We start from the raw sequence: 27917 nt of genomic DNA, 5'->3' as shown, positions 1-27917 counted from the left end.
TACACCCAATATGTCGCAATACTGACGACTGTCATGCATGTTGATGATCATTAAGTTAAACACTGAAAGTAACTGGTGCAGTTACCGTATCAGAAACTCAGTCTGATAAAAACAGAAGTACTGCGTGTATGTATGACCCCAAACACATCCATTACAGGTAACCTTAGAAACAGGAAATGCACCCTACACTTCACTGTCACATTGTCGTCCTCTGAGAACTACCCGACACAGCCGAGGGATTATATTCCCTAGGTAAAATTCAGTGAGATGCATGTCAGTGTGATCTACCTGACATTGTCAATATATAAATAGCAGTGCATCCTCAAGCCATGTGATATACAGGCTTTCTACCAGGATGTAAAATATTGCTGTAGAGAGTTACTTCCAAAACGATGGATCTTTATCAAATGAATGAACTGGACCTTTAAGCGGGCACCACGACCGGTTGACAACAAAAATACATCCCTCACATAACAATTCCGTCTATGACTGTAGTAAGAGCTGTTCTCGTCGACATTTGTTTGAGGTTCGACGATAACTTGAACTCGAGAGCGTTCGAGAAACGTCTTGCATTGTGAGTAGTACAATAACACCACCCCGGAGTGCTCGGGCACACCCGATCAGGGACGTGTGACACCTGAAAACCTGCAGACATTGGGATTTAAGGTAGATATACTCGGATTATCCAGCTGATTGAGACATCTTTAAAGTAAGCGTTCTGCGTGAACATCTACCCTTGTCAGAGTGTCGTTTATCGGTGTAGAGCGCAGTGTTGTGCAGCGCCGACTTGGATCTACCCCACTGTAAGGCGACCATGTGAGGGTACACAGTCCTCAATGCTCCGAGGCCCCCCCAGTATCAAGGTCGTTGGTGGAGACGTGAGTAGTAACACTCTAACCTGATTACATGACTATACCCGGATTTGTATCCGTAATTCCTAACACTACTGATGTGACTTTCCTTTAACCTGCATGTATCTATCAGCTGCGTGCACGTGAGTACTCGTACTTAGAAATAATCGTCATGAAGTGATTCCACACTTGTATTTTCAATAGGAAATGGGTTGCATATCCGCCTTGTCGGTATTCAAACTCGACAGTAATTCAGGTAGAGGATACGATTAGTGCCGTGATCCTGCACAGGTGCACATAAATCATAAGGTCTAAAGTTAAAAGTCCACAGGGATGGATTTTTTTGTCTTCGGGATCTCTGTTTACCAAATCAACAAAGAATAAACTCCATATGCTAAAGTCACTGAATCATAATTATAAAAATATAGAAACTCTCTCTCTCTCCTCTCTCTCTCTCATTCTCTCTGTCTCTCTCACTCGATATCTGTGGATTGGGTGATCATCATTCCATGTTGGCGTAAACAGAATTAACAGCAAGGAGAAAGTTTATTTTACTGTCTGAATAATCAGATTCAGGTCAATTCACCGTCTATGGCATTGTTGATGTATGATTTCCCTAAGACGTTGTATAATAATGATCAACAACTACAACAACAATAGTGTGAGGTCCTCAAACCACTGAAGCACTGTAGTAACTGGACGGTAATATTCTTTGCCTGACAATCCATGGATAACCCACGGGTTACTTACTTTATGTATTGGCCTCCGTAAACCCTCATGGTACTAGGTATGCAGCCTGGAGAGAAATAAAGTTCAGTTCCTCTTTCACATTCTCACCAAAGGCAGAACTAGAATGTAAAGTAATAACAGGATATCAACATGGGAGACTTATATAGATAGAACAATATGAATGCATACATAAGATAAAGCTATTGCTAGAACTTAGCAGTGTGAAATGATTTCCGAATTTTGCTAGCCAGTCGAGCTAGTTATGTCTGAAAGTGACCAGTCTACAAAATAATTCACTGGTCCGAAATTTGAACGTAGACACGTGTTTCAGCATTAAGCTGTTATTGTGATAAACAGTTTTATCAGGCAATAAACGCGCATGATTTAAACGTGTGTTATGACTTAGCAATGAAAACGACTCAGACCACATTGAGGATTTATTTCCTTGGGCTGGCGAACCCCCTGAAACCCCCTCCCGCTTTCAAAATTCCTGGATCCACCCATGAATACCGTAGCAATTCTAAGATGTTTCGCCAATAGATCAAAGGCGCCGACATTATTTTATCAGGCATAAAGATCGCTTTTTGCATGACGCCACACTGTATTGACGTCATCACGCCATTCTCGTCTGCCCTCTGTCAGTTGTCACCGCCTCGCCCAACCTCCTACAGTGAACTGTTGTGCTGAATCCCGTTTCTTGGTTTGTAGTTGCTTCACTCGGCTATCCTCACTGGGGGTAACATTACCTGTATGTTTTTCGACGGATAAAATGTCTAATCAGTTTTAAACAGTTTAATGTACCGGGCCCACTTGCACAGAACGATCTTACCGCCATAGTTATTGTAAATCCTTAAGATCGTGCACGTGCACAAAGCCATTGTAGGCTATGATCATTGGAAGTTACAGTCAGAATTTATAACTGGTCCGGACAATCCATTGTATTCTGTGATTAAAAGGCGTTCTAGTTGGAGTCAGTTTCATGCAAATAATCAGCTTTATGTTTGAAGATTGCTTTTATAATGCATAATACTGTGATTCGCATTGATACTTCAACATGGAGAATGCGCCACCCACTTAACGTCAGAAACATCGTGTTTTCGCGGTAGTGAACCAGGCTAGCTATTCTCGAAATGTTCGTAGCCCTACGAACGTCTTAAGCCCATTCTTAACACATTGGCTACGACCAAAGTTAAGAATTCTCAGGGCAACGAACGTTTCGAGAATAAGGGCCCTGATAACAACAGATCCAGGTTGTATTGGGCCACCTGACTTAATATAGCAATGGCCGTAATCTGTTAAAAAACTCAAGGGCAGCTAATTATAATCTCAGTTTTAACGCAAGATGGGAGTGGTTTCCCTTGGCACATTGTGCCGTTGCCGTAGAGCCTGCCATGCTCAAGGTATTTAATGTTGTGATCGCAATGCTCAACAGCTGATACATTTTTCGGTCAAATTCGAGTATACATTTGGAGTATACATTTACCAAGATCATTATTTCTATGACATGTTTCAGTGAACTATGTGAATGATGGCTACACAACGCTGCTGGACATCAGTTTCACGTGTTCTGGGTAAGTGTCATATTTTAGGTCTACATTTTAATAGAGCAATGAAGTGACTATCTCGAAATGGATATGGTTTCTTAGTATGGGTACAGTGCTAAACAGGATCGGGAACATTTTAAGGGTGTCTGGAACATGGGGTGCACTTGATAGCAGTAAATATCAGTAGAAGTGTTAAGATCCGGGTTAGAATTGATCCTCAGCAACCAATGCTTGACGTGAGAGGCGACTAACAGGATTCGGGGTTCCAGAGACCCCCCCCCCCCCCCCCCCCCCCCCAACCCATGCAATCAAATCCAACGGTTAGCAGATTGTGTTAACAAGTGCTGGAACATCAAAGTAAAGTACTTCGCAGGGCATATGAAACATCAAGGTGTCTAGAACATCGAAGTGCAGCTCTTAACTGGGCATGTGGAACATCGAAATGCAGCACTTAGCTCGGTATGTGAAACACCAGGGTGTCTGGAACATCAAAGTGCATCACGTAGTTCAGTATATGAAACATCAGAGTGTCTGGAACATCGAAGTGCAGTACTTTGCAGGGTATATGAAACATCGGTTCGTCTGGAACATCGAATTTCAGCTGTTAACTGTGTATGTGGAACACCGACGTGCAGCACTTAGCTCGGTATGTGAAACATCAGGGTCTCTGGAACATCAAAGTGCAGCTCTTAATTGGGTATATGGAACATCGAAGTGCAGTACGTAGCTCGGTATGTGAAACATCACGGAGTCTGGAACATCGAAGTGCAGTAGTTTCCAGGGTCTATGAAATTGTCTGGAACATCGAAATGGTCTGCTACAGTTATTGACATCACTGGTCGGGGTCATCCCACTTACCTAACTCCTTTAATCCCATATATTGTTCCCAGTAAAATAGTATCCGGAACCAATGGGATACAATACTACTACTGCTACTTTTGATTCAGTGTTGTATTTATTAATTATACAGACAATGTTTATAGGTATACAAGTTATCCATTAACCTCCACATAATATAAACCCAGTTTGTAGCAAATGATTTGAATGTATTTCACTCAGCTTAACTTGTAAAATATGTTCACCGATAGTCATGAGATTGCTCTGCTTGGCCCTGTTAGGAGTGCTGGGTGAAGTTATGTCACAGCCAAAGCACAACCCATCAATGGATGTTAACCGTATAAGACCATCCATTAGAGACAGTCAACCGTATGAGACCATCCATTGATGTCAATCAACCTATAAGGCCACCCATTGATGTCAAACAACTATATAAGACCCTCCATTGATGTCAATCAACCTATAAGGCCACCCATTGATGTCAAACAACTATATAAGACCCTCCATTGATGTCAGTCAAGCGTATAAGGCCACCCATTGATGTCAATCAACCTATAAGGCCACCCATTGATGTCAAACAACTATATAAGACCCTCCATTGATGTCAATCAACCTATAAGGCCACCCATTGATGTCAAACAACTATATAAGACCCTCCATTGATGTCAGTCAAGCGTATAAAACCATCCACTGATGTCAATCAGGCCTTCTACGGTTGATTGAGCGACATCAGTGGATGGCCTTATACGGTTGATTGACACTATAGGATGGTAATGGTAATATTAGTCATTGATCTCAACAGTATCGTCGCTACTGCCATGACGTCCCATGTGTTTCTGATACTGCACTCTGGCTTCTATAGTAGCTTGCTATAGCTAGCTTCTGTGTAGTTAATAGAGGCTGTTTTTGTTGCAGGTAGAAGGCCGTTGCTGCCGCCGATGTTTCTGCTGCTGGTGGCAACGATATTATACTTCGTCACAATACTGCAGACGCCAGGAACCCAGAAGTCCCAAGGGAACCTGCCCGCGCACCCGCTTCACCCTGACGGTAAGCATTATGACAGCAGAGAATGGGTGATGTGATCTATATCTAACCTCAGTTTAACAGCTTGAAAGGAGTAATGGCTATTCTTTTGCTGCTGTCTGTTTATATATTATCGGTAGTCGTCTAATTCAGTGTTTTGTGCGATCCCATGGGTTCTAATCCCGATTTTCTCCAGCATCAAGATGGTGAGGCCCATACTCCACAATGACATAACGTCTAGGATCAAACTCGTTTTACATTATTCTATTCTTTGGGCTTGGAAGACGTAGGCCCTACAGGGAGAGGAAGCGAGATAACACTAAGTGAGAGACATAAGAGCCATGGCGGGGACGTCAGAGATGTCATCAAGCAGCTTGGCGTGGTGAATGACGACGGCGACTACGTTGTTGAAAGACTTGTAGGTTTATACAAGAAGAAGATGAAAGGTAAGTCCTTGCCGAGTGTAAGCTTCTACTGCACTTCAACATCAGTATCTTATTATTGTGGTGATGTGTTAGACAAAGATGGTGTTTGTGTCGTAAAAGTCGTTGATGCTGGATCTGTTTCTATCTGTTACAGTTCTGACGTCAAAGGCTCTAAATGTCTTCCCTTCCCCCAAGAAAACCTGCGCACAAGAGAGCAACATATGTAAGTCAAGAGCGACAACTCCTGACAATAGACCCGTAAAAATCCCGGGTAGAATAGGTCTCCAGCAACCCATGCTTGCCGAAAAGGCGACAGTGCTTGTCGGGATCGGGTCGTCAGGCTCGCTGACCCAATCGATGCTCATGCTGTTGATCACTGGATGGTATGATCTAGATTACCGCCACATAGATGGAATATTGCTGAGTGCGGCGTAAAACTAACCTCGCTCGCCCGAAGTATCAGACACAGTGAAATGGCAGGGACACTGTTAACAAGGATACGATGTTTAATCAATCGGTAGGAGAAACAAGTGAAGAGCAGGGGTAATCGTGAAATTAGGACGCTTTCAACTTGGTCAACTACCGGGAGCAATAGAAACTGGTAGCCCCCATTGTTAGTATCTTTGGGGGCTTTTTGGTTGGTTGCTTGTTTAACACCGCATCCAGCAATTTTCCATGCACCTATATGGCAGTGGTGTGTAAATATTCTAATCAAGATCAAGTGAGCATAGTTGTACGCAAGTGATATAGGGTGACATATGTCAACCATGTCAGCCGGCCTGACCTCCCGATCCCATTAGTCGCCACATACGACAAGCACCCTAGGTTGCCGAAGACCCGGATCTTTACAGGTGGTATAGCTATCACGCAGAGAATCAAAGCCGAATTCAGGCTTCACCAACGAACGGCTTACCAACGAGGCGTCACCACTGCCAGGTGAATGATCTAAGAGCTTTGCATAAGTCGATGTACATTCAGGATATTTATGAATAAAACACATTATTGCTGTGTATAAATGTTTTCAGTCCGACCATGTTTGGATGACACGTGTTCCGATACCTTTCTTCACCCGCCGGAAGAAAACTTGCGTGATCTGATCCGTCGCCAACACGTCATACCTGTAAAATACCTGCAGCTGCTGCGTAATCTGAGCGCCCCATCAGCGGATTCAACAGACGTGACCTTCCTGACGGCTGTGTCCTCGAGCACCTACCTGGAGGTTCAGCCGCTCATCAAGAACCTCGTGGAAGAGGTGTTCCCTAGTCAGCTGGACTTCCGGTTCTACCTGTATGACCTTGGCCTCGATGACAAACAGCGATATTCCGTGAGTGAATCTCTGCTTCAGTTTGGGTTGTGTGATTCTTGTTTTCAATGCGCACTAATATTCCAAATGATGACAATGACAATATTTGACGTCATGCACAATGATTGACGTCATCTACGCAAGTACGTACATTGAGGGTGTGTGGGTCAGTGTGTATTTTTAACGCAGCTCAGCAGCAAAACACCTCTGCAGAGTAATGGTGGGAATACCAAATATAGACTGTACACACTGTACAGTCGTGGGGAGTCGACCAGGACCTGTGATTGTAAGATCGAACACGTGTATATTATTATGTAGCCAAACTATACGTAAACTGATGTTACAATTTTCTGTGCCGACTTGTTGCTAGTCAGTTTATTGACTTGTAACAGAATGTCCCACTTGAGGATTTATCGTACCTGTACGTTTTACGGAGACTAGAAGCATAGTAAAAACACTCATATTTCTAAGTCCACTTTTGTCAGACGATCTTAAAAGCATCTGTATCACCATAGATGAATTGAGAGATGCATGAGTGTGTGTGGATGTCTATATATGCATACATGTATATATCGAAATCCTGAAGCAAAGATAAATGAGAGGGGGACTTCAGAGACGTAGGCGCCAATCTAATGATGTTAGACTAGACAAGGCACTTAAAATATGTAAAGATACTATTTCTTGTTGCTATGGAAACTTGTAGACATATCCTTACCCCAGTTCCAGAACCATTGCCCTCAGTGCCAGCTCAGAAACTTCCCCTTCGCTCAACTTCCGCCTGTCTTCTCAAACCTCAAGTCCTACACCTGGAAGCCCGCTATCATACAGGTAGGTGTAGCGAAAATACAGATGGGCGTGACCATGAGACAGGTAGGTGTGGTGAAAATACAGATGGGCGTGACCATCAGACAGGTAGGTGTGGTGAAAATACAGATGGGCGTGACCATCAGACAGGTAGGTGTGGTGAAAATACAGATGGGCGTGACCATCACACAGTTAGGTGTGGTGAACATACAGATGGGCGTGACCATTACACAGGTAGGTGTGGTGAAAATACAGATGGGCGTGACCATCACACAGGTAGGTGTGGTCAGGATGGTGCCGTTGTATAGATCCTCATAGTCATCATATGTTATGGGCACAAATAGCCCCAGCACGACATGGATGGGTGTGGAAATGTTCGGGTGGTGAATGGACATGTGTGCATCAAGGAAGTGTACCTGTTGTTCAGAAAGTGGTGGTGATCAGTAGTGCCCAAACGTACCAAGGTTGAGAAGTTATTAGAGGAAAGCGAGTTTATTGTCCATTGTGCTGTATATGATCGTCAGAATTCCAACAGACCCCTATCTTAACACGTGTGTGTCTGTTTCAAGAAGTAAATTCAATGTCTGTTGGAAGTCAATGCCACGGAGTACATTCACATAACTTTGCATAAATGTTGATAACGTTGGTTGGTAAATCTCTCAACGGGTTATTCGTAATTGAGTGAGTGAGTGAGTGAGTTTAGGTTTACGCCGCACTCAGCAATATTCCAGCCACAGGGGCTTGTATTGCTGAAAATAATACGTCCTGGGTCCAACGATCCTTCTTTATATGTGTATATATATCAGTGTAGGCTTGTTGGACCCTGGACGTATTATTTTCAGCAATAATAGCCCCTGTGAGTCCATCTATATGGCGGCGGTCTCTAAATAATCGAGTCTGGATCAGACAATCCAGTGATCAACAACATGAGCATCGATCTGCGCAATTGGGAACTGATGACGTGTCAACGGTTATTCTTAAGTGGAAACAAACGGACATGTAGACATTTTCTCATCAGCTATTGCGCGAATTACCCACTATGGAAATTGACAATTGTGTTGTTAACCTATAATCACCTATTTCTAATTGACAAGTTGCCAAAAGGAAATGAGAAATATAATGGTTTGTTTTCGTTGTTACCAAAAACACAAAGTATGTTGTAATTTTCAGTGAACTGTCGATGGACGTTTCTTAGAAGATAAGGGGAGATAAGGTAGCTCGGAAAGGACAGCTAAGGAAAAATCACAACTACAGGATACTAAAGGCGTTATCGCAGCACTCTTTGTCCATTTCATCGCTATAGTTGTTTGATGCAAATGCACAGAAATCGACATTGCTTTACATAATGCAAATGGGTCTTTCACTGGGAAACGCCTCCAGTGATAGAGGGTAGGATTTACCGGATGGGCAGGGCATGCTTGCTCTTATCGCGAATACCTTGTGTTATCACTGAAGATCAGTAAACCATTCATATAGTTTTGCCTTTTAATCCCAGTGAAAAGTGTTTCGTCAGATAATCGAGGCTCGTTATTCTCTAGCGTTTCATGTTCCCACCGGGAATCAGGTGTATAAATGATTGTGGATGTTCAGGATATTCTATCACAATAACGGTCTCCCTCTCTCTTAAAGGCTCATCTCGCAGTGTCAGAGTTCGTCATCTGGACTGATCCTTCTGTCCGGTTTACAACGTCAAATCTCACGTCACTTCTCCAGGAAGTACGAGAACGGGGCATGATGGTATCCATGTCAGCCACCTCCACGGCCATCCGCACAGATGCCCGGATGTATACCTACTTTGGAGTGACGCCTTGTCTCATGTCCCGCTTCCTGGAGGTGGAGGGAGGCTTCTCGCTATGGCACAACAGTTTCTACACACAACACGTCATCCTGTATCCCTGGCTCGCCTGCGCCTTCTCTCCTAAGTGTATGTACCCGTATGACAAGACACCACCGCCACCTAGTGTATATGACTGTAGGATGATGGTCAGGAGATACGGCGCGTGTCATCGATTTGACCAATCAGCAATGAGTACCATTCTTTCAAAACTCTACGGGGACAATGTGGGGTATTTTATTGTGAGGAAAGGCCGAATTCACAAGTTTAACCTTCACGAGAAATTTCAGTATTTACCGGACTGAAATGTAAAGTGTTTCTTCTGGGTGCAAAACTACAAGACGTTCACTTTTTCAGATATACGTGTTACAGACGGGGTGATATATCACGGCCACCATATGCGCTGGAAACACTGACTAAGCGCTCCTTTCACGAAGCAACTACTTAGGTTAACCTTTTCGCCCATTCTTTAACACTGCACTAAGTTTACCTTAGTGACTTACGATCACCCTAGTGCTTCATGAAAAGAGGTCCGGATTAACATATAATGAATAGGCATTTGCAAGAGGTTATATGTAGCGGAAGTGTGTTACGGACAAACCTTTGTGATGTGCACTGCAACAATGGAACGTTTCAGTCAGCAGGTTGCAACTGCTAATATGTAAAATGTTAACTCTTCACATCCGTGATACAATACCTGTGATGGTAGACTGAATCAAGTGAGGTGATGTGTTACAACACCTGCAATTGTATACTGGACCACGTGTTACAACAAACCTTTGTGATGTGCACTGCAACAATGGACAACGTGTTATAACACCTGCAATTGTAGACTGGACCACGTGTTACAACACCTGCAATTGTAGACTGGAACACATGATAACACCTATATTCTTAGACTGCAATTTTAGACTGGACCCCTGCTACGGTAGACTGAACCGCGTGTGGGGTTGTGTTACAACACCTTTCAGGCTGAATTGTAAGATCTTACTAACCTATATTCTTTAAAATCTGGCAAAGACATTTTCGGTGGCACGTGGTTGAGATAACATACGCGTGAGCATATAGTGAACGAATTATTTTATTTCGTGAACATTTAAATCCGACATTGTTGGGACTGATATATGGCAAAGCACTGGACAGTGAGTGAGTGAGCAAATGTGTTGGGTGTAACACCTCTTTGAACGATATACCATTTATATCACAGGGTGTCAGGTTGATATGAGAATGTCCGCTGGTGCAAATATTTGTTTGTGGCAGGCCCAAGGGACACAACTCAATGCGAGTAACGGCAGGTTAATCGTCACCACCCGCCCCTTTCCATAAATTACCAGAAGATTCGACTTGAATGACACAAGTTGGTCACAAAGGGAATATGACCTATGAGAGTACCACTATTCAACACTGCATACCTGTTACGTTTTTATATGAATACGATATATTTTGATAAATCTTGTCATTTGTCTGGCTGCATCAGTATTGCAGGATTTTCGCGATCCCGGGTCTCACGCACTCACAGACACACAGAAGCTCTGGTAAAGAACAACCAACATATAAAATAGTTTATTCAGAAATACCAAATTCCATCACAAAGTCATGATGTAACTTGATAACAATGTGTATATAAATACTATCACATGTTTTGACGTTTAAAAGTATACTGAATACTGCTTCGTACAGTTTTGAAAGACACGTACACAATATATAAATATAATTTAGTACAGAACATATTGAGATTACAAGGGAACAAACTAAGTATTGCAGCACATAACAGGAATGTTCAGGAGAACAGACAAGCAATGAAAACGTTAATACTGAAAACAGACATCACAGCACTTCAGGGATATCACAATTTTGGGAGATATGGGACCTGTCAGAAATAAAACTCGATACCAGAGATACCAGACTTATAGCAGACATCATTCTTAAAAGTCTTTATGAGGTATCAGTAAGGTTTAAGTATCTTCCTAAAGGCATGAGTCTTTACACATTCCAGTGCTGGAGTGTCCTCTGTCAGTTATTATGAAGTATATCCAGTAAAATTATCAGTCTTATCAAAGTCAAATACATGCATTCCAGTTTGAGACATGTCTTCTATGAGATGCCTGTTATATATGAAGGACCTCCCCTAAAGATATCAGGCCTTATTTAAAATATTCCTGTTTGAGCCGTGTCACCAATGCGATGTGTGTCATATGTGAAGTACCTCCCCTAAAGATATCAGGCCTTATTTAAAATATTCCTGTTTGAGCCGTGTCACCAATGCGATGTGTGTCATATGTGAAGTACCTCCCCTAAAGATATCAGGCCTTATTTAAAATATTCCTGTTTGAGCCGTGTCACCAATGCGATGTGTGTCATATGTGAAGTACCTCCCCTAAAGATGTCTTATGTCAAATATTCCTGTTTGAGACGGGTCTTCTATGAGACAACCAACATGGAAAATGTTATGAGATATCTATCAAATGAGCATGTGTTTGAAGTATCTGCCCCAAGTTAAACGAACTTATTTAGGAGTCTAGATCGATAAGACTCAAGGTCAGTAGAAGAAAACCATGAAATCTACGGTGCTCTTAGTATGACGAACCGCTACACTGATGTTGCTCTTGATCAGCAGCCTCAAAATGGATCGACTGGTATCGTTCTTAACGAGAGAATAGGTTATTCGTCTGGTGCTGACTGAATCAATTTATTGGTTGTATAAAGACCTGAACGATCCGAACTAGTCGATGGGTTATCAGACTGGTTATGATCTGGACCAACGGATGCGTAATTAAGACTTATGTGGTCTTAACCAACGGATGGGTAATTAGACTTGTGTGGTCTGGAGCAATACATGACAGACATGTTATTGCTTTGTAAAAAAAAGAAAAAGACCAATGATGGATTGTTGCGAATCTGGACCAAGTTAAGGCTTCGTAGGTAAGGTTACGTAATACTCGGAGGGAGAGTCTACATGATATTGTGAGATCCTATGTAAGATGCGTTTGAAAGGCACTTCGGGTGACGTGTTTCGTACAACGAACAGTTAATAAGTTACTGATCTTTACACTAACACAGCTCACTAACACCAAGAGCAGATCTTACCAGTATAAGCTTTTATACTTACACATACATACGATTTTCTTCTACATAAAAAGATACACAGATAGAAGATCGAACGGCAGTACTGATGGACATGCTAGTGTGTGCAGGTGCGTCCTGGTGTGAGGTTTTCGTGGTCATGTCAAAATACAACTCTTGAAGTGAAGCAGCAGGGACTCACGCGAAGACAACGACGTCTTGCCCGTTAGTATAACGTCTTCAGCTTGTGTGCAGGGTCATTTCAAATGATACACGGGATGATAAAGTATAAGCCGTCAAATAAAGCTGTTTCTGTTGATGGCAAGGGCGCAAACTGTTGCTATGGTCCTGCACGTTTTGTTTCTGTACGTTGGGGTTATGTTGGTTATGGTTATTGATGTTGGTGCTGTGGGCAGTGCTTATGTTGGTGTTGGTGTTGGTGTTGGTGTTGGTGTTGGTGTTGGTGTTGGTGTTGGTATTGGTGTTGGTGTTGGTTGGAGTTGCTGCGGTGTTGTATCTGTTGTATCCAGAGATGCATCTGTTGTTGTTGCTGTTGCAGCCTATCACTGGTGTTGTCGGTGTAGTCTTTTGGTGTTATTGCTGTTGTTGTCGGTCATGTAGGCGTTGTTGTTGTTGATGTGGGTCATGTAGGTGTTGCCGGTCATAGAGGAGGTGTTGCTACTGGTACATTGCTTTAGGTGTTGTTGATGTTGATACGGGTAGGTGTTCTTGCTGGTGAAGTTGATGATAATATGAATACAAGAGAGAAGTGTTGCTGCAATGCTGAGAAATGAGTGTCTAAAGTCAATATTGATGACACAGCGGCCTACACCGATCAGTTCATGTAGACTCTTGTCTACTGACAGCTTTTACCCCTCACTCACCAACATCCGCTAATGTGAAGAAAGGCAACGCCTTGTCGGAATGCTTGATCCCGATGGTGAACCGCGGACTGGCCTGCTTGCCGTACAACAACTTATCACTGTCATAGGCCCCGGGACCTGGGTTTTGTTGCTTGTAGCTGGGAAGGTAGTTCCGACCCTTCATTGTAACAACAGGTGCGCGCTTCGTAAGAGGGGCCGGGGTTCCATACGCAGCTGGCCCGGGGGACTTAGACCAGTCGTATGCGAAACCATACTGGTCCCTACCCCTGAGAGCTACTGCCCGACTCCCCCTGTACATAGGCACGTCCGAGCCGAGGGTGGATGGGATGTGGTACGTCGTAGGACCAGGGTTGGCATTGTCAAAGTTGGGAAATGAACGACGACCAAAACTGTAGCAGGGGGCGCGCTTGTTGCGGGGGGAGCCAAGACTGTCGGTCCGGTAGATGGGCCCAGGGGAAAAGCTGGCAACAGGTCCTAGAGAAGATAGAATGTTGTAAGCTATTGTGAGAGGAACAAAAATGAAATTTCCTTTTATTAAGAGGCGGGTGAACAAAAGCGTTGGAGGATATTAATTGTATCATTAAAAGTTATAAAATATTATTCCTCAGAGGAGCAAGGTGGTTGTGGCTGAAACAACAAAACCGTTGAACCTGTTATGGTGGCCAGGTTCTGCCTCTATAGACATGCGGAGGGGGGGTACTCACTGGGACTGGGTCTCCCGGTTAAGGTGATGCCCTTGTCCCTCTCAAGGCCATACTTCGTCACTCTGCTGTCGACGTTGTACGCAGGGCCAGGACTGTCGTCCTTGAACTCTGGAGACAGACATTATCATGGAGTGGACACGTGACACTGGTTGATTAGCGTGTCGTAAGAGGCGATTAACGGGACTGGGTGGTCAGGCTCGTTGACTTGATTGACACATGTCATCGGTTCCCAGTTGCGCAGATCGATGCCCATGCTGTTGATCACTGGATTGTCTGGTCCAGACTCGATTATTTACAGACCACTGCCATATAGCTGGAATATTGCTGAGTGCGGCGTAAAACTAAACTCACTCACTGGTTGATTAGTTAGGTTTCAGGTCACACTTTCATTCACCAACCACGTCAATGCTATTCTATTTTACATAAAACGTCGTTACCCTTTTAGCGAGTCAACACTGATATGAGTGATCCATTCATAAAATCATAACCATGTTCTCCTTTGACATCTGAAGGAATCTGTGTCCCCGAAAATCATGACTAAGTATTCTATATTATGCTGACATTTCTGAATACTGTTAGATTTTACTGACGCATCTGCAGATTTTCTGTCACCATAGCAATGTTCACACGACGCCAGCACACGTGTTTTCTCAATCTGATCGTTATCTTCGTCATAGCTTACCCATATATCCAAATACAAATTACAATCCAAATCACGTTCATAAATCCACACCAGTCTCCACGACCATAATCAAAGCAAGACTCATCACCACATCGAACTCTGTCACTACGATGAAGCTAGACTACACCAACACAATCCACACCAGGCTCACCACGACAATCGACACCAAGCTCCATCATCACAATCCACACCAGGCTCCACACCAGGAAGCTGAACAACTGAACTACTCACGCGAGTATCTGGATCCAAAGCTGTATGCAGGTGCCCGTTTCATCCGCGGGTCATGCCGCTCTATCCCAAGGGTAGCGGGGAGGGAGTATGCTGTCTCTGCCATGGCACCTGCAAACATTAGGTGAAGACATACAAACAGCTGTATACAACATGCCGTACCCAGTACCTGTCGTCTAAAGTAGCTCAGTTCTTCGTGCGCAGTTTACTATGGAATTACTTTGGAATTTTTCACACACATGCGCTCTTTGGACATCTGTCAGGTGCCCAGCAGGGCAGAATAAACCGTATTCTAAACCAGTAAAATCAGCGTCGTCCAGACGGAAAAACTGACATGTAACCACTTCCCATGTAACCACATGGTGGCTCAAGGGATGGTTGAGTAGCCTAGTGGTTAAAGCGTTGGCTGGTTACGCCGAAGATCCGAGTTCGATTCACCACATGCGTACAATGTGTGAAGCTCACTTCTGGTGTTCCCCGACGTGACATTGCTGGAATATTGCTAAACAGCAGGGTAAAACCATGCTCACCCTCTAAGTCCCGGTGGCTTTGTGATGTCATTTTAAACGTATGCTTTTTCAGGTTGAGACCTTAATGAACAATATGCGTACCTGTAAGTTACAATCTACATTGATAAGTACTTAAATAATGCGAAAGTTTCCTATGTTGTTTAATGCCTCAATCAGCTTTAATGGTGGTATGTAAATATTCGAGTCCTGACATCAAATCCAGTGATGAACATCATGAACACGTATCTACATGTGTGGAGGATGACGTGTGAACCAAACTCCGTGAATCTGATCAGTTACCAGTGAGTTACGACAAGCATGGGTTGCTGAAAATGAATTCTAAATATTACTCAAAATCATGAATAAATACCTCGACTCTTAGCCGGTAAAACTGTCTGTGTGGCTGTAGACGTTGTGTGGCAAAATGACGTATCGCGGTACCTCAAAACCATTTATTCATGTAGACCTCGGCATGCTGGCAATGGTGTTGGTCCAAAAGGTTCTTGGGACTCGTAACACCCGATAACAGATCTAGTTCCTTGCAAACGGACTACTTGGGGTGAGATTATATAAATCTCTTTAAAATAAACTGTTAAAATGTCAAGATAATCGAATCACGTCTTGAGATTCTATCACACCAGTGATATGTTCATTCTCCCAGACTGAGCGCAGGGTTTATAGCGCTCTTTAAGAGTGAAGTACTGTTGTGCAACACGTTATTGTTGATGTAGACAAGCGCTACGGATAACAACCTCGTTTATTTCGCGAGTGCAACGTTTCCATACAGATTATTGTACCATTTTCCTGCTTGACAACGGTACAAGACTGTGTCGGAACGTCGCAAGCACGAAATAAACGAAATTTTCTATACAGTTTGTCAGTGATGGACCTCCCAACTTCTAAAATGCCTTCATGGTGCGGATGGTGTAGTGGTTAAAACGTTTGCTCGTCACGCTGAAGACCCCGGTTAGATTCCCCACATAGGTCCAATGTGTGAAGGTCATTTCTGAAGTCCCTGCCTTGATATTGCTGCAATATTGCTAAAGGAGCGTGAAACAAAACTCACTCACGCATTCTAAAATACCACTCAAAGACGCTAGGTAGTGGTTGCTAGTCGACAGGGATAGCCAGCACTGTAGGACATAAAGGGGCCAAATCAGCGAGTAAGGTGAGCATAGGAGTGAGTGAGTGAGTGAGCATAGGAGTGAGTGAGTGAGTGAGTGAGTGAGCATAGGAGTGAGAGAGTGAGTGAGTGAGTGAGTGATGTATATGTGAGTTAGTGAGCGACTGGACGAGGTTTCCGTATTTCTATATCTGTTTTTCAGCCGCACTGGCATGTGACATCCACGTACTGGTACAATGGCATGTTCACTAATAGTTACGCACTGTTCCCATGAAGTGAACACTAACTGGTACATACATGGATACGAACAGGAAAATACTGGTACACTAACGGGTAAATACGGGTATGTTAACAGGTACATACGAGTACACTAACGGAAACATACATGGATACCAACGGGTAGATACGGGTATATTAACACGTATGTACTGGTAATGGGTACATATAGGTATATTAACAGGTGCTTACTGCTACACTAACAGGTACATACTAGTACTCTAACGGGAACATACATGGATATCAACGGATAGATACGGGTATATTAACACGTATGTACTGGTAACGGGTACATGTAAGTATAGTAACAGGTGCTTACTGCTACACTAACAGGTACATACTAGTACTCTAACGGGTACATACTGGTATTCTAACGGGTACATCCCGGTACTGGCATACCAACTGTCGGCACCGCTACTGGTACGCCATAGGTATGAAATGATACCGAGCGGATGCATACTGGTACGCTAAATGTTTACTTACAGTTTCATCACAGGAACACCATATACTGCCAGACAATGTGGGTACATAATGATACTGGGGTACATATGGCTCAGATACACTCACATTATCTTCAGTGCCTGTGTCGTCTTAACTCTGTATATCGCGACATTCAGTCATGATCTCGCCACTTATTCTATAAATCACTTTCCCCATGTCTCTCCACTTACTAGACAAATCCTCCAGCTGGGGTAACGATCACGTCTATGTCATTCCTAGAGGATTACCAGGAATTAACCGTGCTGTATTTTGGCCTTTTCCCACCGAAGTTTGACTAATCTGGAAGATCACTTGTCCCCACTAAACCTTCCCCGCGCCGACACCGCAGCACCATTCAGGGGACTGTCCCTCCACTACTGCCGGGTGATACTCTGTCCCTCCACTACTGCCGGGTGATACTATACGCTATATCCACTGAGTATACTCTACAGCAGGGTAATACAAGGCAGTATATTTATTGTTATTGATTTCCAAATACTGATAGGTATCAAAGGGTTGGTATTTTTCCTATGGAAACACGGGTTGGCAAAGTCTAGTATAGTGATCCCGTTAAGCAGACCCCGTGCACTAAAGTGGCAGTGTTATCTTGCAGATCGGCATGTATTGCACGGGGTGATATAAACATTGCTACTTCAGTTTGTAACATAAAACAACCTTGACTGTATACGTGTGTATGTTTAGATATGATAACAGAATCGGCATTTAAGTACACAGCTGACAAACAATTTACACTTGAGGTTCCATTTATTTGGGGTTGTGTTGACTCTTGTATGTACAGTTTTATCACGTGCTTTACTCAGCCTCCTATTGACCTTTCTGTTGTGTACAGTTGGACTGAACGTTTCGGGTCGAAGTGACAAAACTGGCCCCTCCGCAACTGTATGGCAAACTAACATATTCGGAAACGTATTACTATAAATCGCAGAATCACTGTATTTATTCACATGATATGAAATTCCAAATTAACGTTTCTATAATATTTAACGACATAAGTAAAGGTGCTATCGTGTGAATGGATGTTGTTGGCCTTCACGTGTTTGTCTGGTTCGTCCACGCCGCTGTCAACAAGCACACACACTATGTCTTATTATGCAAGTAATGTGAATAATGGCAGATAGGACGTGCATGTAACTCATGTTCGCTAACACTGGCTGTTATCCCTGATTCAGTTCAGTTTCAGTTATCTACAAGAACCCATAAATCGACCAAGAGAATTCAGAAGGCTGCTGTGCGCTTTGTCAGCAAACCCCCTAAATTTGCAAGCATATTGAGTCAAAAAAGAAACTTCACAAATGTAATTTTTAAAAATAATGAATAATTGTTTTCTGATGATACATCTATGTATCCGAAATGGGATCCCTATCTTTCGACACTAGAACAAACGTGTCAAAACCCACTCAAACCCATCCATTCGTCGTGCAAATGACGTCAGGTTGCTGGCTGCCAATCTCCATTCGAATTTTTATTCTTGTGACTTGACATCCTGTATACCCATGTTTTGGAACGGCAGTGTAGCCTAATGGAACTGATTGTGGCACTGTCAATGTATCGAGTACATCACACATATCTCAGCAATGCAATAATAACATTTAACCATCTTACCATCTCTTGTTCTTTTATAGTGTCCTGAGGAAAGAATGTGAACTTTCTTTTTTGAGTATATTACTCCGGTCCTGAAACGCCTGTTTGGTTGCGAATCCGAGCGCGAGTTGAGTTCAAGATACAGACTCTGACATACCTCCAGGACTGTTCAGGCCGTACATCCCTGGTAGACCAGTTCGCTCCAGTCACAGAGACTTACTGCATGGTCTTGTTGGCAGCTGAAAACATATGGTTTCCCTTCCTTCCAGGTGGCAGCAGCCAAGAAATGGAACGAATTGCCCGACCATCTTCGAATAAGTCCAACTCTGACTCTATTTGAATCTCACCTAACAAGTCACCTTTCCTCAGTACCATACGACTGTGCCTAGGATTCTTTGTATTACCTATGAGCATGCCCCCGGCGTGGAATTTGGCGCTTCATAAATTTACTTATCATTATCATTAGACATTCATCTATATTTTCACGGCTATTTTGAGTTTTACGTCCAATAGTATCTTTTCTGCCTGATTATCAAACCTAGTTATTCTCTTAACCTCAGAGATATACTGAAGTTTTAAAGCTACTGAACATGCCCGAGAGACTTCTTCTTCCTAGATGGAATAGCACCATATTCCTATTACACTGGTCGCACTGTAAACGGCGGTAGCAGTGGTTGGAAATGTCGGACAATCGAGACTGGTTATTCTCTGGGCTTGGTGTTTTAAAGCTACTGTACATAATGGGGCGGCTGTTGTATTTTTGTACAGCAGAAAATACGATCTCATCCCTATTCACTTCGTAGTGTATTTCTTCCCTTGTTGTTTTACCCTACAGTCTGCAGTATTCCAGCTATATGGCAGTGGTTTGTAAATAGTTGTGTCTGGACAAGACGATCCAGTGATCAACAGCATGATAATCGATCTACGCAACTGGCATACGATGACGTGTGAACCAAGTCAGTGAGCCTGACCACCCGATCCCGTTAGTCGTCTCTTATGACAAGCACCAATTTTTATCCGGATCTCCGCGGGATTTCGAGCTGTTGATAGAGAGAAACTCAATCTGTTTCGTCAGACACTCGACACCGGTTATTCTCGAGCGCTGAGGGTTTTACAATAACTACATGCCAACAGACCTACGTTCTCTGCGTGTATGACACACTGCAATCACATCTCTATACTTGTCGCACTGTTAATAAAGAGGAAGGGGTGGTTTGGATTGTTGGCTGAATCTGTCAATCTGACCTAACCACGATCCTGAAAACGTCTGCCCCTTCTTCCACCCAAACCCCCAGCCAACCATACAGTCAGTAACAACCGGCCGAGTAAGAGTCGTGGACTGTTGCTCGACGTGGGCGTTGCCCTTGGTAACCTTGGTCACGGTTGAGAGGCGAGCTCGATACTGCGATTCTTCGGTAGACTCAGTATGCTGACATAAGTAAATGTACTTGTAAATGTATGCCTAACAACAGATGAGCAGGTCGTCGATACACCGTCGGTGCCGCTGTCGATGCCGTTGTCTGTCTGCATTCAACAGCCGACGAGCCATGCTATATTGTCAGGAGTATCGACCTGTTGTTCCAGGCTACAGATCCGAGGCTGATTAACTCTGCTTCCTCAGTGAACAAAACAAAGAGAGAGCTCACTTCCGTCTACAACTGCAACTACTTCATAGTGTCAACGTCTTCCCCTAAAACGCCTTCGAGTGATCATCAGCGGATGTAGGTTATGGCCATTGGGAACAGGAAGGTATCGATGAAACATGAGTGGGTGGGGCTTTAATCTTAAGCGGTACATTGATCGTCCCACAAAGTGTACGTGTACTTTGAGGAAAGTAGTGATCGATTGTGTATCTTCGTTGGTGGTCAGTTAACCTGTAAATACTTAATTACTGTTGTGACCATATCAATATTTCTGCTGCCTCTTAATGGGAATTAGGTGCATTTGAGGTCCTGGCTTGATCCATATTCCTGGTACAGTAGTTTACTTGGCTGCTACTTTAGGTATCATTATGTTTATGTATATAAAAGATAACATCTCTCTTTGCCATCGATCTATGAAGGTGCCCCTCTTACAATCGATCCACAAAAGGTCTGTCTATCGATCTATGAAGCGCCTACTTACCATCGATCTACAAAAGGCCTGTCTATCGATTTATGAAGGGCTCCTCTGACAATCGATCTACAAAAGGCTGTCTATTGATCTATGAGGGGCTCCCCTAATAATCGATCTACAAAGGCCGGTCTATCGATCTATGAAGGAAGATTCTTACAATCCATCTACAAAAGGCCGGTCTATCGATAAACGGATACTATTCATTCATGATACTATTCATCTCTTAGTTAATCTTCAGTCAACAATACCATTATCTACGGTAGATATTACTATCCAGCATGTTTTCTTGATGATGTAAAATATATTTGTGTGTTCTCGTCAGTCACATATGAAGAGCAATCCCGAGTGCTAAATAGCTGACTATTCATTAACAGTACACTCTTCTATCAGTTTATAACAGACACGGTTGACACGTATATAAGCCTGTTCATTAACAGTATCTAATAATCTGTTATAGATGTTACTATCCTTTACTAGTCATTAATAGTAACCGTGACTAAACACACAGTTGATTTGACCTCTCATTAATATGTACTGATTACATATGCTTGTACAGTAGCTCTTGCAATATTTAGATTTACATTATTACATCACAAAAATTATGATATGCAAGAAAACCCCAAAACATTGCAGGCATCGGTGTTTCAGACAAGACTAGAGTCGACCAGTCTCTAGTCCCTAGGGAATTGAATTACATATTGAACAGACAAAAGTGAGGGAAAATACAGGCGCCTTAGCATCACAGATAACGACACTCCACCCTACACTGTTCTAACATCCCCTTTCACTACAGCCAACTCCTGGTCAACCAAATATGGACCCAGTGGTCTGTTCCACGAACCAATCTTAACACTTCTAACACTGGCGCGTAGCAAGCCATTTTGTTCGTGAAAGCCCGATAGGTCGCATAACCCTATATTTATATAGTATAGAGGGCTTGTCTAACCTTTCTAACCGGAGTCATGAGTAAGCTCGGGCCTTTTTTCATATAGTTAGCTATGTCCCTGGAATATCGGGATTCGTCACAGTTTTACGCAGCGATTGCATTGTGAAACGAAAACCTGAGCAATATACATGTTTACTGGACGAAATAAGTTAGGGATATTGGTATTTTTATGATTGATATTTTATCAGTGTGACAATAAATAAATATACATGTATTAATATTAATGATTTAAAAATCTACATATATCCCTTAATACGTTTGTCCACTACAGATGCGCCACGAACGAAACCCATATATATTACAAACTATACAGGTAGGTTTTCAAAACAAGTGACAGAAACTCTTTTCACTGAAAGATAAAAGGAGTTTAATTACAACTTACCTTGCCCCTTTGCTGTGTTACCGAGATGTAATTACCTAGTAACAAGGGTACAGGCGACCACTTTTAACAGAACGTGTGTTTACCCGTAACTCGTCGCCCTGTCTGTCGTGTGTGAGCGCCATTTAGGCTGTAATGGCGCCCGAGATGTCCGCTCGGATAAGCAATCGTAACGATTCTTTAAACATCAGAAGTGTCTAATTAAACACGTGTAGTGTGAAGCGCGTGCCGGCGACAATGATGTGGAGTTAGGGCAGGTGTGTTTTGAACTGGGTGCGGAGGACTGCTATCTTGTGTTGACATAGTGTTTTGTGCAGATCTTCTCCAGTCGGCTGACATAATGGTAAGCCAACAGTCTAATTCAGCCCCTGCACGGTGGGGGCAGGACGACACTACCAACATACATACAGACTTCAATGTGTCAGTGTTTGGTTACTACACTATCTGCAGTGTATTACACATATAGAAATTATGTGGGTTGTATTTGAGATGTTCGATGTTTCGTATTCTATCTGCCAGTAACTACTATTACGAAAGAAGCAGATGTTCTGGAACTCTTTCTTGTTATATTTACTAGAATACCAAAGATGGATGCTGACATTTCGTATCAGATACCAATTTTTCCTTATTTAGACACACTCTCGGGGGCAAATGCTAACATATGGTGCATAGTATTGGGCGAACTGTATGTAACTTGTCTGCACCACGAGGGCTCACAGGGTAACATGATACTGAGTACTTTATAAGCGTATAAGTATGGATAGTGCACCATAAGGGAATAATGATAGAGCGTACACTATAAATGATAGATAGGATAGGATAGAGTGTACACTCTATATTTGGGTATAATGGATTTATGGACATTATAAGGGTACATTGATATTGAGTGCTTCATAAGGGCATATGGACATTGTATACACTATGAGAGAATATGGACACCCTATAATACACAGTATGGGGGTAAAAGGATAGAGTGTACACTATAAGGGTATGTGGACACCCTATAATACACAGTATGGGGGTAAAAGGATAGAGTGTACACTATAAGGGCATATGGACATTGTATACACTATGAGAGAATATGGACGCCCTATAATACACAGTATGGGGGTAAAAGGATAGAGTGTACACTATAAGGGTATGTGGACACCCTATAATACACAGTATAGGGGTATAAGGATAGAGCGTACAGTATAAGGGTATATGGACACCCTATAATACACAGTATAGGGGTATAAGGATAGAGCGTACAGTATAAGGGTATATGGACACCCTATAATACACAGTATAGGGGTTTAAGGATAGAGCGTACAGTATAAGGGTATATGGACACCCTATAATACACAGTATAGGGGTAAAAGGATAGTGTGTACAGTATAAGGGCATATGGACACCCCATAATACACAGTATAGGGGTATAAGGATAGAGCGTACAGTATAAGGGCATATGAACACCCTATAATACACAGTATAGGGGTATAAGGATAGAGCGTACAGTATAAGGGCACATGAACACCCTATAATACACAGTATAGGGGTATAAGGATAGAGCGTACAGTATAAGGGTATATGGACACCCTATAATACACAGTATAGGGGTATAAGGATAGAGCGTACAGTATAAGGGCATATGAACACCCTATAATACACAGTATAGGGGTATAAGGATAGAGTGTACTCTATAAGGGTATATGGACACCCTATAATAGACAGTATAGCAGTATAAGGATATTGTGTACACTCTAAGAGTATATGGACGGCCTATAATACACAGTATAGGGGTATAAGGATAGTATGTACACTATCAGGGTATATGGACACCCTACAATACACTGTATAGGGGTATAAGGATAGAGTGTACAGTATAAGGGTATATGGACACCCTGTAATACACAGTATAAGGGTATAAGGATAGAGTGTACAGTATAAGGGTATATTGACACCCTATAATACACAGTATAGGTGTATAAGGATAGAGTGTACACTATAAGGGCATATGGACACTCTATAATAGACAGTATAGGGGTATAAGGATAGAATGTACATTATAAGGACATATGAACACCCTATAATACACAGTATAGGGGTTTAAGGATAGAGTGTACACTATAAGGGCATATGGACACTCTATAATAGACAGTATAGGGGTATAAGGATAGAATGTACATTATAAGGACATATGAACACCCTATAATACACAGTATAGGGGTTTAAGGATAGAGTGTACACTATAAGGGCATATGGACACTCTATAATAGACAGTATAGGGGTATAAGGATAGAATGTACGTTATAAGGACATATGAACACCCTATAATACACAGTATAGGTGTATAAGGATAGATTGTACACTATAAGGGCATATGGACACTCTATAATAGACAGTATAGGGGTATAAGGATAGAGTGTACACTATAAGGGTATGTGGACACCCTATAATACACAGTATAGGGGTTTAAGGATAGAGTGTACACTATAAGGGCATATGGACACTCTATAATAGACAGTATAGGGGTATAAGGATAGAGTGTACACTATAAGGGTATGTGAACACCCTATAATACACAGTATAGGTGTATAAGGATAGAGTGTACACTATAAGGGTATGTGGACACCCTATAATACACAGTATAGCAGTATAAGGATAGAGTGTACACTATAAGGGCATATGGACACTCTATAATACACAGTATAGGTGTATAAGGATAGAGCGTACAGTATAAGGGCATATGAACACCCTATAATACACAGTATAGGTGTATAAGGATAGAGTGTACACTATAAGGGCATATGAACACCCTATAATACACAGTATAGGTGTATAAGGATAGAGTGTACACTATAAGGGCATATAGACACTCTATAATACACAGTATAGGTGTATAAGGATAGAGCGTACAGTATAAGGGCATATGAACACCCTATAATACACAGTATAGGTGTATAAGGATAGAGCGTACAGTATAAGGGTATATGGACACCCTATAATACACAGTATAGGTGTATAAGGATAGAGTGTACACTATAAGGGTATGTGGACACCCTATAATACACAGTATAGGGGTATAAGGATAGAGCGTACAGTATAAGGGCATATGAACACTCTATAATACACAGTATAGGTGTATAAGGATAGAGTGTACAGTATAAGGGCATATGAACACCCTATAATACACAGTATAGGTGTATAAGGATAGAGCGTACAGTATAAGGGCATATGAACACCCTATAATACACAGTATAGGTGTATAAGGATAGAGCGTACAGTATAAGGGTATATGGACACCCTATAATACACAGTATAGGTGTATAAGGATAGAGTGTACAGTATAAGGGCATATGAACACTCTATAATACACAGTATAGGTGTATAAGGATAGAGCGTACAGTATAAGGGCACATGAACACCCTATAATACACAGTATAGGTGTATAAGGATAGAGCGTACAGTATAAGGGTATATGGACACCCTATAATACACAGTATAGGTGTATAAGGATAGAGTGTACACTATAAGGGTATATGGACACCCTATAATACACAGTATAGGTGTATAAGGATAGAGTGTACACTATAAGGGTATATGGACACCCTATAATACACAGTATAGGTGTATAAGGATAGAGTGTACACTATAAGGGTATGTGGACACCCTATAATACACAGTATAGGTGTATAAGGATAGAGTGTACACTATAAGGGCATATGGACACTCTATAATACACAGTATAGGTGTATAAGGATAGAGCGTACAGTATAAGGGCATATGAACACCCTATAATACACAGTATAGGTGTATAAGGATAGAGCGTACAGTATAAGGGTATGTGAACACCCTATAATACACAGTATAGGTGTATAAGGATAGAGTGTACACTATAAGGGTATGTGGACACCCTATAATACACAGTATAGGGGTATAAGGATAGAGTGTACACTATAAGGGTATGTGGACACCCTATAATACACAGTATAGGGGTATAAGGATAGAGTGTACACTATAAGGGTATGTGGACACCCTATAATACACAGTATAGGGGTATAAGGATAGAGTGTACACTATAAGGGTATGTGGACACCCTATAATACACAGTATAGGGGTATAAGGATAGAGTGTACACTATAAGGGTATGTGGACACCCTATAATACACAGTATAGGGGTATAAGGATAGAGTGTACACTATAAAGGTATGTGAACACCCTATAATACACAGTATAGGGGTTTAAGGATAGAGTGTACACTATAAGGGTATGTGGACACCCTATAATACACAGTATAGGGGTATAAGGATAGAGTGTACACTATAAAGGTATGTGAACACCCTATAATACACAGTATAGGTGTATAAGGATAGAGCGTACAGTATAAGGGTATGTGGACACCCTATAATACACAGTATAGGGGTATAAGGATAGAGCGTACAGTATAAGGGTATGTGAACACCCTATAATACACAGTATAGGTGTATAAGGATAGAGCGTACAGTATAAGGGTATGTGGACACCCTATAATACACAGTATAGGGGTATAAGGATAGAGTGTACACTATAAGGGTATGTGGACACCCTATAATACACAGTATAGGGGTATAAGGATAGAGTGTACACTATAAGGGTATGTGGACACCCTATAATACACAGTATAGGGGTATAAGGATAGAGTGTACACTATAACAGTATGTTGATAATGTATACACAGATATTGTGTACGGTTATAAATAAAACGTGTGCAACATAAAAATATAAGGATTTCGTGGATACTATATATAAGGGTGTACGTATTTTGTGTTCAAAGTAAAGAGGAAAACATTGCTAGTACACTTCACAGATTATGCCAGAAGATTATGTCAGCGATTCCTGGTAGGAGGTAAGATTTGTCTGACAACCCGATAAAGTGAGTTTGATCTCCGTTTGAGACTAGATCGATATCGTGCTAGAACTGCAACATAAAAGCAAACACAGATTTCGGCCGATTGACTGAGACATGTTTTAGAAGCTACAGACAGCTGCATTGATCATGCATATATGAGGTGTGATTTTGACAGAAAGTAACCTTTTTTCGAAATCAAAAAGATTACTAGATATAATATGTGTCTGAGATAAAAATCGGGACATCACATTCAATTCAATTCGAGATGAACGCACCTTTTAAAGCCTAACACAGAACGTTTATTAGAGTTAGCCGTGTTTATTATTGTTGTTATATTTATCCTAGAAAATAGAGAAGCTAGTGAAACTCAAACATGAATATGTCAGTAATGGATAAATCATATGATATTAAAAGTATACACGGTCTTTGAAACTGAAAAAAATATTCCTGGCAACCCCTTAACACCCAGTATATCAACTAGTCTGTGCCAAGGTGAGTCCACGAAACTTACTTTTCGTGTTGCTTGTAGCCAGGTGAAGATTGCGATTGCAGAGTATCCAAGACAGTATTCAATGTCACAGTCGAAGACGGTGTCTAACTATTGTCAGTCATACTATCCTCTGTCTCCTCCTGAACCCCGCGACGTGTCCTCGTGTGACCGATCTGTTGCTGATCTGCCTAACACTCACTGACTTACCGAGTGCGT

The 27917-nt window shown here is 42.1% G+C and overlaps 2 protein-coding genes across 4 annotated transcripts; one reads left to right on the top strand and one right to left on the bottom strand.

The window, feature by feature from the left end:
* Positions 1-374: 374 nt before the first annotated feature.
* Positions 375-10938, top strand: LOC137287546 (uncharacterized). 3 transcript variants are annotated; one of them, XM_067819898.1, is made up of 9 exons: positions 375-878; positions 3094-3151; positions 4877-5008; positions 5269-5430; positions 5564-5632; positions 6435-6733; positions 7433-7540; positions 9146-9440; positions 9708-10938. In XM_067819898.1, the coding sequence occupies exons 2-9, from the start codon at positions 3106-3108 to the stop codon at positions 9764-9766; spliced, it is 1170 nt and encodes a 389-aa protein (XP_067675999.1). In that variant the 5' UTR covers positions 375-878; positions 3094-3105; the 3' UTR covers positions 9767-10938. The 3 variants fall into 3 exon arrangements, with proteins under 3 accessions (XP_067675999.1, XP_067675997.1, XP_067675998.1); XM_067819896.1 differs by having other exon boundaries at positions 9146-10938; XM_067819897.1 differs by having other exon boundaries at positions 390-666; positions 9146-10938.
* Positions 10900-27917, bottom strand: LOC137287547 (ciliary microtubule associated protein 1A-like). The gene is made up of 4 exons (XM_067819899.1): positions 27723-27917; positions 14915-15022; positions 14002-14109; positions 10900-13771 (listed from the first exon to the last, which is right to left on the bottom strand). The coding sequence occupies exons 2-4, from the start codon at positions 15015-15017 to the stop codon at positions 13290-13292; spliced, it is 693 nt and encodes a 230-aa protein (XP_067676000.1). The 5' UTR covers positions 15018-15022; positions 27723-27917; the 3' UTR covers positions 10900-13289.

Source organism: Haliotis asinina, chromosome 6 (genome assembly GCF_037392515.1).
Source record: "Haliotis asinina isolate JCU_RB_2024 chromosome 6, JCU_Hal_asi_v2, whole genome shotgun sequence".
Lineage (NCBI taxonomy): Eukaryota > Metazoa > Mollusca > Gastropoda > Lepetellida > Haliotidae > Haliotis > Haliotis asinina.
Note: the sequence above shows the minus strand (reverse complement) of the source record. Positions and strands in the feature narration are given on the sequence as shown.

Excerpts from the sequence above, each read along its gene's own strand:
- LOC137287546 (XM_067819896.1), top strand. The coding sequence starts at position 3,106 with ATGATGGCTACACAACGCTGCTGGACATCAGTTTCACGTGTTCTGG. Across the intron at positions 5,633-6,434 it reads CGCACAAGAGAGCAACATAT|TCCGACCATGTTTGGATGAC; the intron begins GTAAGTCAAGAG and ends AAATGTTTTCAG. Across the intron at positions 6,734-7,432 it reads ATGACAAACAGCGATATTCC|TTCCAGAACCATTGCCCTCA; the intron begins GTGAGTGAATCT and ends TCCTTACCCCAG.
- LOC137287547 (XM_067819899.1), bottom strand. The coding sequence starts at position 15,017 with ATGGCAGAGACAGCATACTCCCTCCCCGCTACCCTTGGGATAGAGCGG. Across the intron at positions 14,110-14,914 it reads CTTTGGATCCAGATACTCGC|AGTTCAAGGACGACAGTCCT; the intron begins GTGAGTAGTTCA and ends GTCTGTCTCCAG. Across the intron at positions 13,772-14,001 it reads AACCGGGAGACCCAGTCCCA|GACCTGTTGCCAGCTTTTCC; the intron begins GTGAGTACCCCC and ends TATCTTCTCTAG.